Source organism: Muscardinus avellanarius (genome assembly GCF_963383645.1).
Source record: "Muscardinus avellanarius genome assembly, chromosome: 1".
NCBI lineage: Eukaryota > Metazoa > Chordata > Mammalia > Rodentia > Gliridae > Muscardinus > Muscardinus avellanarius.
Genome location: NC_137786.1, coordinates 152,999,234 through 153,016,594, shown reverse-complemented (window position 1 = coordinate 153,016,594; position 17,361 = coordinate 152,999,234). Strand labels below are relative to the sequence as shown.

Genomic DNA, 17,361 nt, shown 5'->3' with positions numbered 1-17,361 from the left:
CATTCAGAATAAAAGGTCATCAAGCAGTCACAATCCCATTGGAAACAAAAATGAATTTGTTATGTGACAATCTGTTGACAGGTTGGTTACTGGAAAGACATGGAACAAGAAGATGCAGCAGAAACAGTCAAAACCAGGGGAAATGAGTCTTTTGTCATCCTGACTGGATTGGAAGGGAACACCTTGTATCACTTCACCGTGAGGGCCTACAACGGAGCTGGATACGGGCCACCGAGCAAGGAAGTCAGCGCAGCCACCAAGAAATCCCGTAAGTGACCTGGGCTTTTTGTTTGTTTCAGATAAAAGAGAAACATCTTTTCACATTTCCGAAAGCTCTGTGAGGTACATAATAAGCAGAGTCAATGGGGTGTTTTGATTCACAGTCTTGCTTCGATGCTTACATCTGAATTCCAAAACCAGCTCAGAACACTTTGCATTCTCACAGTAGATAAAGGTTATCTTCCTGTGAAACAAGGCTAAGCGATTTTGACACAGAAGGGAGATAAAAGGATTCAAGTTCAAAAGCTCAGTAGAGTAGCTATTAAAATGACACTCCCAAGAAAAACCTTCCTTATCTGACTCCAGTTTGGAAGAAAGCTGATGGTGCCAGCCAGCTACCTAACACATGAAAAGATGGAAATCCTCTGAAGGATTTAAATGAGAGAAGGTATTTGGGAATCCTGCCTGCTCACTTTTCACTGTTTATTTTGCAGCCCCCAGTGAAGCACCTGGCAACCTTAGGTGGGAACAGCAAGGCTCTCAGGTTTCTCTGGGCTGGGAGCCCGTCATACCATTGGCTAATGAATCTGAGGTCATGGGTTACAAGGTTAGTGTTTCTTCATTCCTGGCATATGTGCTCATCTAAAAACTTGTTATGATGAACCATTCTTTTCAATACTTGAGAAATTGTATACAGAAGACAACTCATTATCCAAAAAAACAACAAAGACAACATTTATAGACCCACTAAAGAGCCTTCTGTTTTCTTTAAAGTCCTTTTCTGTCTGCATCTTAGAATGAGAGCCTTCCTACAGGTGGAGCGGCCAAGTCCATCACACTTCATTTCAACTGCACAGAGACATAGGGAAGGGAAGAGTAGGAAAAGCAGTAGCAATCCAAATTCAGCATGAAAACAATTCAATAGGAAGATAGCTCTGTGACATAGAGTGCCACATGAAGAATCCTGGCATGCCCTTCCAGCAGACAAATTTTTGCTGGAAGATGACAAAGATGGGACTTCTTAGGTTGAATAGAAAGACATACTCTTAACAAACAAACAAACAAAAAAAAAAAAAAACAGAAGAAGAAAGAAATGCCAGGGCCAGCATGCTAGATAGGAGAGAGTCATGAAAAGGGACAGCAAGCTCTAAAAAAGGCACATCTCACATGCAGTCCTCTTGCCATATGCCAATGCAAGATCTGCAAACATGGAGACACCTACACACTTTGTTTTGAACAACTTTATCTCTGTTTTTAAAATATATGTGGTTCCTACTGAATTGGCTTCATTTCAAATTCTTGTTCCATAATGTGATTCTATCTCTTGCCTTATATGCCCCATGCAAAATTATTAGGGGAATATTATTTATAGCAGATTTGAAAACATTCCAATCACAATATTTGGACTGAAAGGCAACATTCAAGGTAGGTTTTCTATTATAAGAGTTGATAACACAGTGTTTTGTGTATGAAGTGCTAAAGTTCTGAAACTAGAAATGAAAGAAGTTATCAATGGAGCATTCACTTTATGGTAAGTAGTAGGCATTAATATTTTAAGATAAAACCTGTAACATTTCTAACTGTAATTAGTGTGAATCACAGACACCCTCACACTCGAGTGTACCTCTACACACATAGTCAAATCTGTCTCTAATCCTCAGGGCTGTTAATTTGGATCTTTCAGAGGAAGATGGGTAGATAGGCAAGTCATTTTCTGGGCCCTTTCTTTCACTCTCTCCTTTCCATTTCTTCCTAAAAAAAATAATGTCCTCACAACTTGTCCTCAAAGCAGATACATTCTTCTGGAGTTTACGCATGACTGGAGGTGGCAAGACTGCCAGAAATGTTAACAGACCACTCACAAGTAAATCTAATATCATTATAACAGTGGCAAACAATTTTCTAAACTGGAGAAGCAAAGTAGAATGCAGGAAAGAGAAAGATGAAAGCAAACAGCCAACTACAAGACTCAGAGAAATGCCATGAGACTGGAGTCACCCCCACTCTTGTCCATGGGTGACCCCTCCCTCTCTGTGGCACATCTCCTCACTAGATAGAGCTCCTTGAAAGAAAGGACTGTCCTCCTTATCTCTCCATCCTCAATGGTTTTTGAATGGCTGAACAAATTAACTGATTTGGATCCAGTTATGTCTATATTAGAAATTGCTCGCCTATGTCTATTATCAACTGTATATTATTCCTGGGATGACCTTCCCATTTGTTGTGGTATAGTGGAAAAAAGAACAAACTGGCTTCTGAGTCAGGCAGACTTCAGTTTGAATCTTCCTAGCTGTATCATTCTGAATAAGTTGCTTAACCTCTCTTTGTTTAATTTTTTCTTAACTTTGAGAATGGTAAAAAAAAAAAAAAAAATAGCAATAATACCTATTCCATAGAATTGCTTTAAGGATTAGATAATTTGTGTAAAATACTTGCCATTCTGAAGGTGCTCACCTAAAAATAGATACTGTTCTTACTGCTATTAAAGAAGAGTATCTGACTAGGTGAAATTTTTAAAATATCTTACCAAAAGTATCTGAAAATGAGTTGCATGTTGCTTTTCTCTTAATGAAGACAAGTCAGCTTGGGATACTCTTTTGCTAAGGGAAGAATTGCTAGTATAGTCCATCTTGGTTGAATAAATTAATGATACTCCTGAGAAGAAAGGGCTGGTTCTTATGAGAGTAGTTTGCCAATACTAATGGGAGTAAGAACTTCAAACCCGCTCTTTTACAACTAAAACTTCTTAGAAAATGATGGATATGATAATGCAGAACTACTTCTGCAAAGGGCCCCTTTTGGGAAAGGGAACCTCACACTGATGGCTAGGCTTGACAGAGTTTGGATTCTCCTGGAAAAGTCTGGGTTTCAGTGAGGAGCTGCTAAGGAGGAAAACTCCTCTTGACCAGAAGGAGACAGGAATGTGATTAGTAATACTAGTTGAGAATATAAACCAAACAGACGTAACCCAAAGAACAAAAACTTGGACCTACTCTTCTGAGCATGAATTTAATATCTACTGCAGCCTAGGCAAGGGTGGCCACAAGGTGATTAAAGAACTGTGGCATTTAGGAGGAATACAAACAGACATGAGGTGGCCAGGCCGGTCAGGAGGAGATCTCCTCCTTGACCTCCTTATACTCCAAAAAACCACAGCCAGACCAAGAGTGGCATCGGTGTAATTATGAGTCACTTCTGCTTGAGTGCAATTTTGTGTGGTAGCCACAAATATTAACAGAAGTGGGGACATTGCACACTAATCATTTCCACAAGGTAATCTGAGGCAGGCATGACCCATTAAGATAGAATTTGCTTCTGGGATTCTTGGAAAATTTTAGATAGAGGGCTGCTTGCTAATGAGGGTAAGGGAGTTTCCACAGTTAATTGGAATAATAAAAAGAGAGTTTGTTCTATTCTCCTTCTTTCTCTCTGACAACTTTTAACTCTTACAAGCAAAAGCGACCACTGGCAGTGTGCATGGAATATATAGGTTGAGGCTGGGAACTTAGGAGTCTTTGCCTACGGTTTAAAATTTTAGAGGTTATAAATTCTACCTTTTTAATTAAGTTCCGTTTAAGATTAACAAATTCAGAAAGTCTTTGCTAAGAAGTTTTCCAGATTATAAAAATAGCTGATAAATGAAAATATGGAGGAAAAATGGAGGTGATCCACATACTCGGTCTATAAATAATCCACCCAACACTTTTGTATACTTAAAATTTTATATACAGAAATACAACTCATTGTCAAAATTAAACCACAAAGACATAATAGTAAGATAATAAGATAGAAAAGCAGAATTTGACATTCAACTAATTTATTTCCTAAGAAAGTATAAATCATAGATTTGTGCTACTATAGCAAGATACCTGAGACTGGAAAACTTATAAAGAAAATAAGTTTTATTTTATCATAGGTATAGAGGCCAAAAAGACCAATATCAAAGCTCCAGCATGCTTGTTTCTTATAAATCTATTATTGGCACTGCCAGAGAAATGCCAATAACAAAACTGCAAACTAAAGAAAACTCAGCTATAACTCTTCTTAATGATCTTGAAAATGGAATTATTTTTGTTATGTAAAAATATGTTATATATAAAATGGAATTATTCATGTCATGCCATGAATGAAATTTAATATTATAAAGTGAATGGCTATTTTATCCCTACCTTACCTTCCTCATACATATTCTTATGTCAAGTGAAAAGTAAAATAAATACTAAAGGCCCAGAGGCTATGCTTTAACTTGTGGCCTTGTGCAAATGTCCCTTTCCCTATCAAGAGAAACTTTTTCCCATTCAGAAAAGAAACAGCAACATTGTGTGTGTGTGTGTGTGTGTGTGTGTGTGTTTGGGGGTGGAGAATGAGGACAAGGGCCTCAGGCTAAACACCAAGAAAAAGTTTAGTCTTTCTGCTATACATTTAGAAAATATTCTTTTCTAGATTTACAAGCCTTTTACCATTTATTCCACCTATACTTGTCTTCTGTTTATAGAGCTAAAGAGTAGAGGAAAATCAGAACCAGATTTACTTAATTATTAAATAATCCATCAATATAGAAATTTTATTTAGGCATGCAACTTAAATACAGGGCCTTCTAGATTCATGAGATACATGTATGGACTGGACTGATGTATTTCATACCCTATTCAATTTTGAAGCCCACTCCTTTATCTCTCCATCTCCTCAAGGAGATTATAAGTCTGTGGTCATTTTCTCTCTTTAATTTTCTGTATCTTACAGCTATTCTTTCATCTTACAATCATTCCAAATATAGTAGTCAATCTCTTTCCTATGTTTCCATAAGTTAACAAGACCTAAGACAATTTTCTTTATGCATAAAGATAGATGTCATCACAGCTGCCCAGATAATGTCTTAATTTGAGTAATCAGTACGTGAGGTTCATTATGCCATCTACATTTGATTTTCCTTAATATTTTTCATATTTTTTTAAAATAAAACACATGACTCCCATAATGTCTAGTATAAAGCTATGAATGGTGATGAATGCCTGTAATCCTAGTACTTGGGAGGCTGAGACAGGAGGATCACAGGTTCAAATCCTGCCTCAGAACTTAGCAAGGCTCTCAGCAACTAGGGAAACCCTGTTTCCAAATAAAAAATACTACAGAGGTCTGGGTGTGTATTTCGGAGGTAGAATGCCCCTGGATTCAGTTTCAACCAAAACACACACACACACACACACGTATGTATATGAAAAGGTGTGGCAGCCAGGAAGATGGAAGCACCATACAAACAAATATCTGAAAATTGCCCAAGAGGAAATCCTGTTCATATAAGTGTTCCCAGTCACCCGACTGACAGTGCTACTCAGGGATACTGTGCTTCCCAACTTTATTGACCCAGTTATGATTTGACTTGCTTCACTCACTCTGGGGATTTGGATTCTTCACCTTCTTTTATGAAGAACAGATTCCTCATCAGCTATTCCTAAGATGCTCAACTAAGGGATATGCTTTCTCTTTAACAGGATTCATTCTTCTTGAGGGCCTTTGTGTGCTTTCACCTCAATATTCTGTTACCATCAGATTAACTGTACAGCTATTTCTGGATCATGCCTTTGAGAACAGCAGTAGCAATTAAATATATGTTTTAGAATTTGTTTTTATCGTTGTATTAAGTATTTGTATCATCTCTTTGAAAGACCCAATTCTCTGTTTCTTAAACAGAATTTGAGACAACTTTCTTTATGCATAAAGATAGCTGTCATCATAGCTGCCAATTTATACATGTCCAGATTCTCAAAGATCTCCCTGGCTCCTTTCCTGTCAATAACTATTTCTGACATGTCTTGATGAGCCCTTGATATTATATTTCTTATTCTCATTCATCTTTTCTAAATCGGGATGTTAAAATGAGCTGAGACTATTTAAAGCACCAAAGATATTCCTTAATTTAATGTAACTTTTCACTTATAATACCTACTTACTAACAGACAACACTGCATCTTCATGGATATATTAGAAAACCCACATTTAGTCTCCAACTTCTTTAGTGACAATTAACTGATTTTTTTTACTACCTATACCTTTTGTTCCTAAATTTCAACTGAACCACAAATTATTCTTCAACTCCAGATATGTATTGCCAGCTGCATTTTTCTTTGTCATAAAATTGTAATTTATTGAACCATAATAACAGTGTCCTCTAAAACAGTCACTCCCTTGCCAATCCTCACCAATTTACATACTTTCCCATTCCCATAAATTTGATTTCTAATTACCTCATGTAGATGATCGAATTGTAATTCATCGCAGTGTTACAGTCAAAATAGGAATCATAAATTCTGATATATCTGTCATTTTTAAGCCTTAAAGAACTGCTCTAGGAATCATCCAGGAAATGTTCTTGAACTCCTAGATCTAAGTACTAACTCTGTGCAGTAGGTGTTATACATCATTGAAAGGCTTCTCTGTATCCAATATTAGGCTGCTATGTTCAGCAAGGGCCAAAAGCATGTGATCTTGTTTTCTCGTGAATCTCACAATACAGCCAGGTGCTTGGCCTACATGACATGTCTAATACATATTTTGCAATACACTTATCACTTTGTGTTTCCATGGAGACTATAGCATCCTTTTCCAAAACGATTTTAGTAGCTATAATTATACATGCTATGGTTGCATAGAGAAATCACTCCTCTCCAAAGATCCTGAAGTAAATTTAAAACCACAAAGGATGATGGGAACATATTCTACTAAAATGCAAAGGAGAGGATCAAATATAAGCAATATCAATATATAAAAATATTGTTTCTCTAGCATTTATGTTCTTGTATGTTAGTCCAAACTAAAAATGTATTTTTCATTAGATAAAAAGTATATAAAAGTTTTTGTCCAGCTTCCCAAGTCAACTATTTATGATGCATTTGAAATTCTGCTCCCTTGAACAGAAAAGCAATGGTAACAGAAGGAGCAGTAATTTCTTATTGAGCTTACCTGTCTTAGGTCCTGGGCTAGGTATTTTATAGCACCTTTTTATTTCATTTTCCTAACAAAATCATGAAACAGGTAGCATTATTTCTACCAGATAGGAGAGTGGATTCCAGCTAAGTAATGTTAGTAACTTGCCCAAGTTTGTCTAACCAATAAGTGCAGAAGATTAGTTTTGTCTCAGTTCACTTTATAGAAAGCCGTTTTGAATCCAGATTTGTATGTCTATAAAGCCATTGCCATTTCCACTATGCAAAGCAATCTTATTATAATACTAAGAACTTCGAAAACACATAAAACAATAAAAATGAATAAAAATGCTTTTAAACATACCTTAACTGCTGCTATTTGATTACTATACCCCCGCAAATTATATGGAAGGCAAAAGTGTAGGAATAATACAATATAGTGAAATAGCTCTGGTGATCACCAAAATACTAACCTTCTAATAAAATTTATATATTAACTACTTAAACTCGCCTATGGTCTGAGTTTTCTGATATATAAACATAAGATAATTATGTATCTTGATCTGTAGTTGTTTGCTACTATACATGTTCAATTTGTAGTATGAGACAGATATCAAAAAAGCCTTAATTTTAAAAAAGTCTTAATTTTTATACTCAATATTATCCGATACATTTCACCAAAAAGCAAACCATAATCAAATTTTAACTTTTTGTCTGTTTCCCATATTGCTAAGGATTTATTATTAATACACTTAATACTTTACTCTTTATTGCTTTCAAAATATTTAAAGATAAGAGATTCCAAATCTCCCTTGGAATGCTATTATTTTCAATAATTGGGCATAAAATATTTTTCATGATTTTCCCCCTCTCTCCTTACTTCTCTAGCCTCGTTTCTCACTATTCTCATATATCTTCTTTCTTGACACCATTTTTTTTACTCACTTGGGTGTATTTTTAATTTCTCTAATCTCTGTCTAGGATTCTTCTCAACTAGTGAACTCATTTTATCTTTGACTGTGTAGCTTAAGCATCATCTCCTCTTGAACTCTTTTCCTAATTCCCCAAACAGAATTGAACTATTTTAATGCATTTATTGTATTTTAAGCACTTTTTAATTTTATAGTTCCCTATATTTCCATTGCTGTGTATAACATATGCATTACATTTGTTTATATATTTAAGCAGCAAGCTACTTGCACTTAGCTCAGAACTTGACATAAAGTAGGTAGTCAATAAACATTTGTAGCTCTCGGTTGAGTATCAAATGTTTAAACCTCTATTACTACTCACAGGTGTTTTACAGGCAAGAGGGTCACAGCGACAGTCAAGTTATCGAAACACAGAAACCTCAAGCCGTAGTGCCACTTCCTGATGCCGGGGTCTACATCATTGAAGTCCGTGCATACAGTGAAGGAGGGGATGGAACAGCCAGCTCTCAAATCAGGGTACCATCATATTCTGGTAAGTTTTGACATCAACAGCTTTAATCTGATGGCCACCTCCACCATAAGATAATATAACCTTCATCAAATTGAATTGCCTAATCCAGAGATTTTTTTTAGGAGTTTCTCACTCTGATTATGTGTCCCCCAATTAGGTGAAAGTATAGTAATTTGCTCATAATCTCATAATTCTACAAATCTAAATAGCAGTTAGTGTTTCTATTAGAATTCACTTAATTACAAAATTCCTCGACTATGCTGGTCTTGAGTAGTACTTTGCTGCCATTTGGATCTAGGGATATTGCTTTTAAGCTGATATTGTACCAGTTTTATATGCCCACTTCTCTATTCTCTTTATTCCCCTTATTAATATGAAGTTTAAATTTAAAAATGCTTTTAAAATTAAAATTTGATGCTTACTGAGTTCAAAACAATTTATAAATTTTTAAATACCATTATTAACAATATTAGTAATTGTTTGCTTCTCTGAGCCTTTGTGTATATCAGGCACAGTAAAAAAAATTACATATATCATATTACTTGGCAACAATCATATAAAATTGTGGGGCATTTTTTCTGGTTTACAAGGAAAATTTGAGTACTTACCTAAGATCATACTATAACCTACTGACAAAGCCAGGATTCAAACCAGGTATGCTTGTCTACAAGATCCACATGCACACCAACCACTATGATTGTTATTAAACCAGCAAGACAAAACTGACTAAAGAAAGAGAAATTTTATAAATTTAGAAGAAAGTAACCATTTTTTCAAGTTAGGCAAAAAGGAAGATTTTATTAAAAATTCAAATCTCTAGTTAAGAAAGTATTAGGCAATTTTCACTAAAATATCACATAAAAATTTTAGTGTTCAACTTAATTAATGGTTAATTATGAGCACTGTTTGTTGGGCAATCATACTCAGACTTGCCAAGTTAAAGGGAAGTCTCCAACGATATCTTGTAAGGCAGCATGTGGGGCCCTATCATATTTTAGACATTTATGAATCGGGAATCAAACTAAATGCATTGCTTATGTTTGAGGTTTCTTGGGAGGAGGGCTGATGGCACAGAATAAGATGGACGGCAAATATAAAGAATAACACTAGAATTGAGGAAAAGCAACTGACATAATATTTAATAAATTATTTATTTATTTATTTATTTATTTATTTATTTATTTATTTGGGTGGTACCGGGGTTCCTGAAAACCCTTCTACCTCCGGGCTATACTCCCAGACCTATTTTATTATTTTTATTTGGAAACAGGGTCTCTTAAGCCAGTGCGGCTGGCTTCAAACCTGCGTGATCCTCCTGTCTCCGCCTCCCAAGTGCGGTGATTACAAGCGTGCGCCACCATGCCCGGCATCATATTTAATAAATTCTAATTTCTTAAATAATAATGCAAGATAAAATAAAGGATATTACTGGAACTGATGAAATTTTACTATATTAAAATACATTGCATCAGTTTTCTATGTTTTCAACAGTGTGGTTTTTGAAAACCACACTGTTGTAATATAAGAAAATATCTTTTTTTGAGGAACATCCTAGTGTTTTCGGCAAGGATGTGTCATATCTAAAATAGCATATGAAATAATTGAGAAGAATGCATATATTTATAAGAAAAAAATTTAGTGATTATGCATTATCTTTTTTTAAATTTTTCTTTTTCTTGCAGTACTGGGGATGGAACCCAGGGGAATTCTACCTCCGAGCTACACCCCCAGGCCTATTTTTTTATTCTTTACTTGGAAACAGATTCTCACTGAGTTGCAGAGGGCCTCACTAAATAGCTGAGGCTGGCCGCAAACCATGATCCTCCTGTCTCAGCTTCCTGAATGCTGGGATTACAAGCGTGTGCCACCATGCTTATATACCATAATGAGATATAGAGTGATAGTAACATTATATATATATATATATATACACACACAACACTTGGAGTACTTTCTTCACATTCCCCCTTCTCTCTCCTCCTCCCTGCACATGTCACTGAGATTGGTATTAATAATTTCAAAAATGTACATAGCATTTAAAATTAATCATGAATGAAAACATATCAATAGTGAAAAATCTCAGAGAATTCTTTGTTCTGGTTTCAGAATTTTGGGGTACATCTAAAATTATTTTAACATAAAAATTCAAAATATCCAAGATACAGGACTCATAACCCAGAGATAAGGATGAAAACACCTACGAATTTTAACTTAATACCATTTATGTTCCTTTATAAAAGTGCAATTTGAAAAACAAGAATGGTAATGATGTCTCCATGTTGATTGGTTCACAAGTGACCTGTTGAGAAGAAGCTGCCAACTCTTCAAGGATACTTTAAAAACCGAAAGTTTATTTTTTCTTTTTAAGTGAAAAAGATGATGATTCTTTTCTTGCTTCCTAAGTGTCAAATTTCTAACAAGAATGCAATGAGACTTGTCTGAGCCCTCCTCATGTTCCTGGCCTTATGCTAGGTGTTTTCCACACACTATCCTGTTTCATCCTTCTAGCAATAGCTGTAGTTAGGAATTTTATTATCCTTTGAAAGCAGCAGGTTCCTTTGGACTCTAACACAATGAGATGCTATAGCACATTCCTATTAAGGTCAGCCCCAGGCATGGAAGTACTTATAAAGCCTTAATCCTCCCATTTATTTTAATTAATTTGTAATTTATATTCTATAGAGAAAAATGGCAACTCTAATGTTTTAGTTAATGACATTTTGGCCAGTGTAACCCATTTCCTGGGTTTCAATAAAATGAAATCTCAGAGTATTATCTGCCTTAGACTCATAAAACCTAAGCAGTGATTGGTTTTTTTTTTCTTATCATATTCTAAAACCCAAAAGCCTACAAAATTTAATGACTTTCTTGAGTGAAACAGTTTTACAGGTGGAGCTATACCTTAATTCAGTATTTTTGCTGTTTTCTCTGTGTGTGTATGTGTATATATGTGTGTGTGTGCTGTGTGTTTAATTTTTGCTAGTCTAAAATAATATGTCTTAGTTTTGTGGATTTTATTTAGAATTTGAGATATGGGCTCTGCATATCTCAAATATGATTTTGTAAGATGATTTTGTGAAAGTGTCATGGAAGTTGATTTAACAAGGACACAACCACTTTCAGATATATAGAAAGGATGTTTTCCCATCTTCTATGTGGCATGTATAAAACACTCCAGTAAGGTCTTGTTGCCCTACCTTTCTTATAGTTCACATGTAGCTATGCACTTCACAATAAATCCATTTTGTACAAACAAAAATATATGTCCTTTAATATGCTAATTGATACTTTACTACATTATTTATTATAAAATTTTTCAAAGACATAAAAACTTACTAAGCGTGTGCATTGTGTGTGTCTAAAAATATAATTATTTAGCTATTAATAATTTATTTTGGCTGGAAAATAAACTTAGACTCATCTCTGTAACAAAAATCACCCTTATTATCCCACTATATTGCATGTATCCAAAAAATGATAACTTTACCAAAAAAGATTCCAAAAATTGGGTAGTTAAGTTTCATCCTTACTCTTAATGATATCACCAAAGTGATAATACTTTTAAGAGAGATAGTAAAAAATTCAGATTTACTAATCCATAGATCAGGAACTTTAAGTCAATTTTATACTCTAAGTACCAGTTTTCTCAAGTACAACAAAGTATAAACAATAATATTTACCATAGGGAGATATTATGAGGATTAAATAATATAATGTATATAAACTGCTGAATTTAGTGCTTGGCATATAGTGAGCATTCATTATATGTCAATCATGATATTTATAAAGACTTTTGGCTTAGAGAACTATTCCTGAAGTTAGTACCTGCAAGTCATTCATAATGTGTGGCCACATGGAGCTTTCATAACTACTTCATAGTAATCAATTCAGATCAGCTACTTCAATTCAATTAATTACATACAATGTTTTGCTCTCAAGAAAGGGTTTCTCTTGAGTATAAACAAAAATGGTGAAAGAGTGCCCTTTACCAGTTCTGCATGAGAACCTAGAATTCAAACCTATTCGACCAAAATAAGCAAAGACTCATAAAGAAAACATTACTAAATTTAAAACTAAATTGAAGCAATTAAATTATAAATTCATGCTGCCTCACATTTTTTCAAATTATTTTGCCCATTACCTGAACCATGCACTATAAAAATTACCTCATTTTTCATCCCTGGAATTTGGGATGTTTTCCATCAGTACATCATTGATGGGAATTATACTACTCCTGGTTACATGTGTTTCTTCAACATGACTTACCCTTTTTAACACAGTATTTCATATGTATTTCTTCCCCTTTTTTATATTATAACTTTGAGACCTCAAACAATTCCTTGTTTTCCCAGTATGAAAAATATTCACATTAGAAACAAGTTGGATGTCAGTCATATTCTTTTGTTCCATGTTTGAAGAACAATTCTTTCCTCTCGCAGGCAAGATCAAAGCAATGTCTTCCATTGGGTCCTTCTCTTTTTTCACAGGTGGGAAGATCACAAGCGCTCAGTCAGCTCTGCACAGTCTCTCCACATCATCATCAGTAACGTTGTTCCTGGCATTGATGATTCCTTCAACTTCCTGGTGAAAACTGAAAACTGCTGACTTTGCTTTTCTTTTTTGAGCTTGAGAACGAACAGCAGTGAATTGAGTGTAGTGTAAATGGCGATTCTGGATCCAGAGATAAGCTTTAAAAAATGGAACTACACGTGGTGCCCTTACAAGAGGTTGGGACGGAAATATTACTTATCCATCAGGTTTCTCTTTGGATTTTGTAAATGGAGAGGACAGTTCTTGGTCCAATAAAAATATGCAGATTGTATGTAATGAACTTTTGTAAGCAAAGGTAATTTCTGTCGAATGTATTCTTAATTTTTTAATATGTTAGAATTTGATTTTATACCTGATGACTCTGAGTGTGTGCCATCCATTTGTTAAATAAATGATCTCTAGCAGATCTATTTCAAAAACAAATACAAAACTGAGAATGAAAAGTATGCTTCAGATATTGAGTTCAGTGTTTTTAATTTTCCCTTCAGCTGATTATTTTAATTGCCAAACCAACAGGAGATATAAAAAACACTTGTTATGTGGTCCATTGTAAAATAAACACACAAAAATTTTCTCAAAAATTATGTATGATTGGCATAGTGAAATAGCGAGATTTGTCAATATGCTATTCTGTACGTGCCCCTAGAGCAAGATATTAGGGTAGGAAATAAACCATTTATATTAGTACAGGTTAAATAGAAAGTGAGCCCAAAAAAATTTATTGTTTTTCATCAAGTACTATGTTATCTAGCAGCAAAATTAGTAAATATTTATTTTTAATAACAAAAGATAGTTTAGAGTCAGAAAATTATCTGATCACTAATCACGGTGGACCATGACATGTTGCCACAGGTGCTAACTTTAAAATATAACAAATATGAGAAGAGATTTTCCATTTCTTTACCTACCATAAAAGCTGATTTTGAGTTAAGTGCAGGACTTTCTCCTAATGGCAAATAATTTTAAAGACAATGAAAATTTGTTGTGCAAATAATTATGCATATATTAAATTGGTTCAAGCATATCAAATTTTGATTTTTTCAGATAGTTACATGCCACTAATAAAATCCTATCAACTATTAGAATAAAGCAGATCTACTGGATAAATTAAGTAAAAAATAATCTATGGGAATACGGCATCAGTATAGGGGCTCAGCTAGTCCAGAGAGATATGCCCTGCTTTATTTTTGTGGCTTGAGAGTTGGTCACAATTTGCTATTTTGAAGAATCTATTTGAACATAAGTGATCCTATATAGTTTTTGAAAAGCTAGTTGAAACTTTTCAACTTGATGAATTACACAGAACTTCTAGAAAATATGAGGATGTGCCAGAATTGGCATTGCACCCATGAAAATGACTGAAAAAAAATATTTTTGCAACCTCAATTGCCAGAGAAGAACCTGGAAAACTAGTTTTACAGATTACATTACTATGAGGGTAAAAACAAGTCTCTCTCCTTTTCTTTTATTGCATAACCTATACCATTAATTCTACTTGCATTTAAAATGGGAAATAATTTTTAAATATTTGAGGAGGCAAAGCATTATCTTCATTTCCCATGATATTCTTTGCTAGATTTACAGAAAGACTTCAAGAATCAAGTTTTTACTAACATGGTTACAAAGCAAAGCCCGGTAAAATAGGTCAATATATGGCAAATTCAAATTAACTAGTATTTCTAAGTATATGATGGATGGTACATATCTGCCAGAATATTTATGTATAGAATGTCTGATGTATTCTTACAGGAATCAGAGATATGGGATGTTATTACTCAACATGCACAAAATATGTATTTTGCATCATAAACCTATTTAAAAACAGGTTTTCAATGTTTATGTAATTATATATTACATATTTGTTATTTTGTAGAAAGCAGACAGCATTCCTTATCAAGGTACATTATTTTTCAGCTGCAGTACTAAGGGAGCTTTTTCTTGGATGAAATAATAACCACACAGTCTTAAGTTACTAAAGAGACTGTATTTTTGTATGTCAGTTAAACAATGAAGAAAACAACACTCCTGATAATTAGAAATTTCATGAAAACAAATGTTTTACATACCCAACTGAAGGTACTGTGGACTCCATGTCAAAGCGTTAAATATATTGTATACAATCTGTATATATACTATACATAATGGTATATAACACGTGGAAGGCACAGTCAGATAATCGTTCTGTGTACTGTTCTTGTAACATTAGATCTTTTTAATAAATAATTCTGTTTTTATTGACTTTTATCTTCTCTCCTGTTGACTACATGAATAATTTGAGGCAGAGCACAGAGGGCTCGTGATTATGGTAGTATATATTCACTCTAAAAATATTTTTGTTAGGACTCTGCCTGATGTATTATTTTTGGTTCAAAAATTTCTGTAGATGTTCATGGTAGCCAAAACATGAAAATACAAAGCTAGGACAGAGAACAAAACAAGCAAAGAAACAAGTGCTGATGGGGTAAGTGTTCTGAGTTAAATTCATGATCTATATCTTCTCAGGAAAGAAAATACTTCATTAAATCTTTTGTAGAGAATTTGCTAAATGCATAATGCTGCTTGTTTATATTAGGAACAGTTGACCCCAATCTAGCTCAGTTACCCTTCTTACGGACAGAACTATTCATTCTTTGTATCCCCTGAGCACCATGTGTACATCTCTGTCATCCTACCAATTACGTGATAACACAATTATTTGTTTATAAGTGTTTCTCCACCATTATGGAGGCTCGAAGATCATGCAGGGGAGATTATGTGATATTTATCTTGAGATCTGTCTCATTAGTGCCTAGCGTGGAACCTAGCATATATCAAATGAGCAATAACTTAAATTTAACTTAATGTTAGCTTTAAGATTTCCTATAGAATAACTTCTGAAAGCCAGGTGATTATCCATCTCACCTAAGAATCCACATCTCTGAGTTCTGATTCAATAGGTCAGAGACTAGGTCACCTCTTTTTTAAAAAATTTCACTGTAATCCCAGTACTTAGGAGGCTGAGACAGAAGGATTACAGGTTCAAGGCCAGCCTCGGCAATTTAGCAAGACTCTCAGCAACCTTGTGAGATCATATTTTCAAATAAAGAAAAATAAAATAGGGATGGGCTATAGCTTAAAGGTAAAATGGCCCCTGGGTCCCATCCTCAGCATCATAAAAAATGCAAACACAAAAACTTATAAATGTACTGAAAGAACTTTATCAATACCTAAGTAAGATTCTGTGTGAATTTACTATTTGACCTAACAACCCCATATCTGGAGATCCATCCTGGAGACAGACAAGCAAAAATGTGTCCTGTTACGTAAGATTCGGAGAGTAGAAATATGCCCCCCCTTTTTTGCAGGTCTGGGGATGGAACCCAAGGGCATTTGACTTCTGAGATACACCCCCTGCCCTATTTTTTATTCTTTATCTTGAAACAGGGTCTCACTAAGTTGCAGAGGGCCTCACTAAGTAGCTGAGGCTGTCTGCAAACCACAATACTCTGGTCTCAGCCTCCTAAATGCTGGGATTACAAGCATGCGCCACCACACCTGGCTGTGGAAATATGCCCCCTTTAGCATAAAAAAATAGGAAAAATACAAACATACATATTTGACAGTGTTCTCAACAAGAAGTAATGAAAGAATCAAATTAAGACTAACAAAAATGATTACTTACTAAGGAAAAAGAGAATGGGATATGGAAATATATATGTGAGCAAGCTCTTTCTCCAAGCACTTATTTCATAGTTTTGACTTTGGCCTTATATATTTTCTGTTAATTTAAAAACTAAAATAAGAAGAAAAAAACTAAGCAACCTCCAAAAATTGAGAACAAATAAGGGTAAAAAAGTTAAAGTTTTTCTTTAGTGAAGAATTGTAAAAACATAAATAAATATTTCAAGTTACTATCGACAGTACATCCCTAATGAGACATGTACTCAAAGGACAATAAACATATTCAGACACACACACACACACACACACACACACGCTACCCTAAATTACATGTATTAGTCATCTTGTATGTAGCATACTAGAGATAGTATTTCTTTTTCTTCTTTTTTCTTTCTTTCTTTTTTTTTTTTTTTTTTTTTGGTGGTACTGGGGTTTCTGGAAGCCCTTCTACCTCCGGGCTATACTCCCAGACAATTTTTATATATTTATTTGGAAACAGGGTCTCTTAAGCCAGCACAGCTGGCTTCGAACCTGCACAATCCTCCTTTCTCTGCCTCCCAAGCGC

General features: G+C 34.5%; 1 protein-coding gene across 3 annotated transcripts in view; it reads left to right on the top strand.

Moving 5' to 3' along the window:
- Positions 1-13,173, top strand: part of CNTN5 (contactin 5) — a gene marked incomplete at both ends in the record, with an annotated part of 736,851 nt that extends 723,678 nt beyond the window's left edge. For all 3 annotated transcript variants that reach the window (XM_080710120.1, XM_080710119.1, XM_080710118.1), the window contains 4 exons: positions 82-268; positions 714-826; positions 8,438-8,606; positions 13,073-13,173. In XM_080710120.1, coding sequence (XP_080566246.1) covers positions 82-268; positions 714-826; positions 8,438-8,606; positions 13,073-13,173 — 570 coding nt within the window. The remainder of the gene's footprint in view (positions 1-81; positions 269-713; positions 827-8,437; positions 8,607-13,072) is intronic.
- Positions 13,174-17,361: the final 4,188 nt, after the last annotated feature.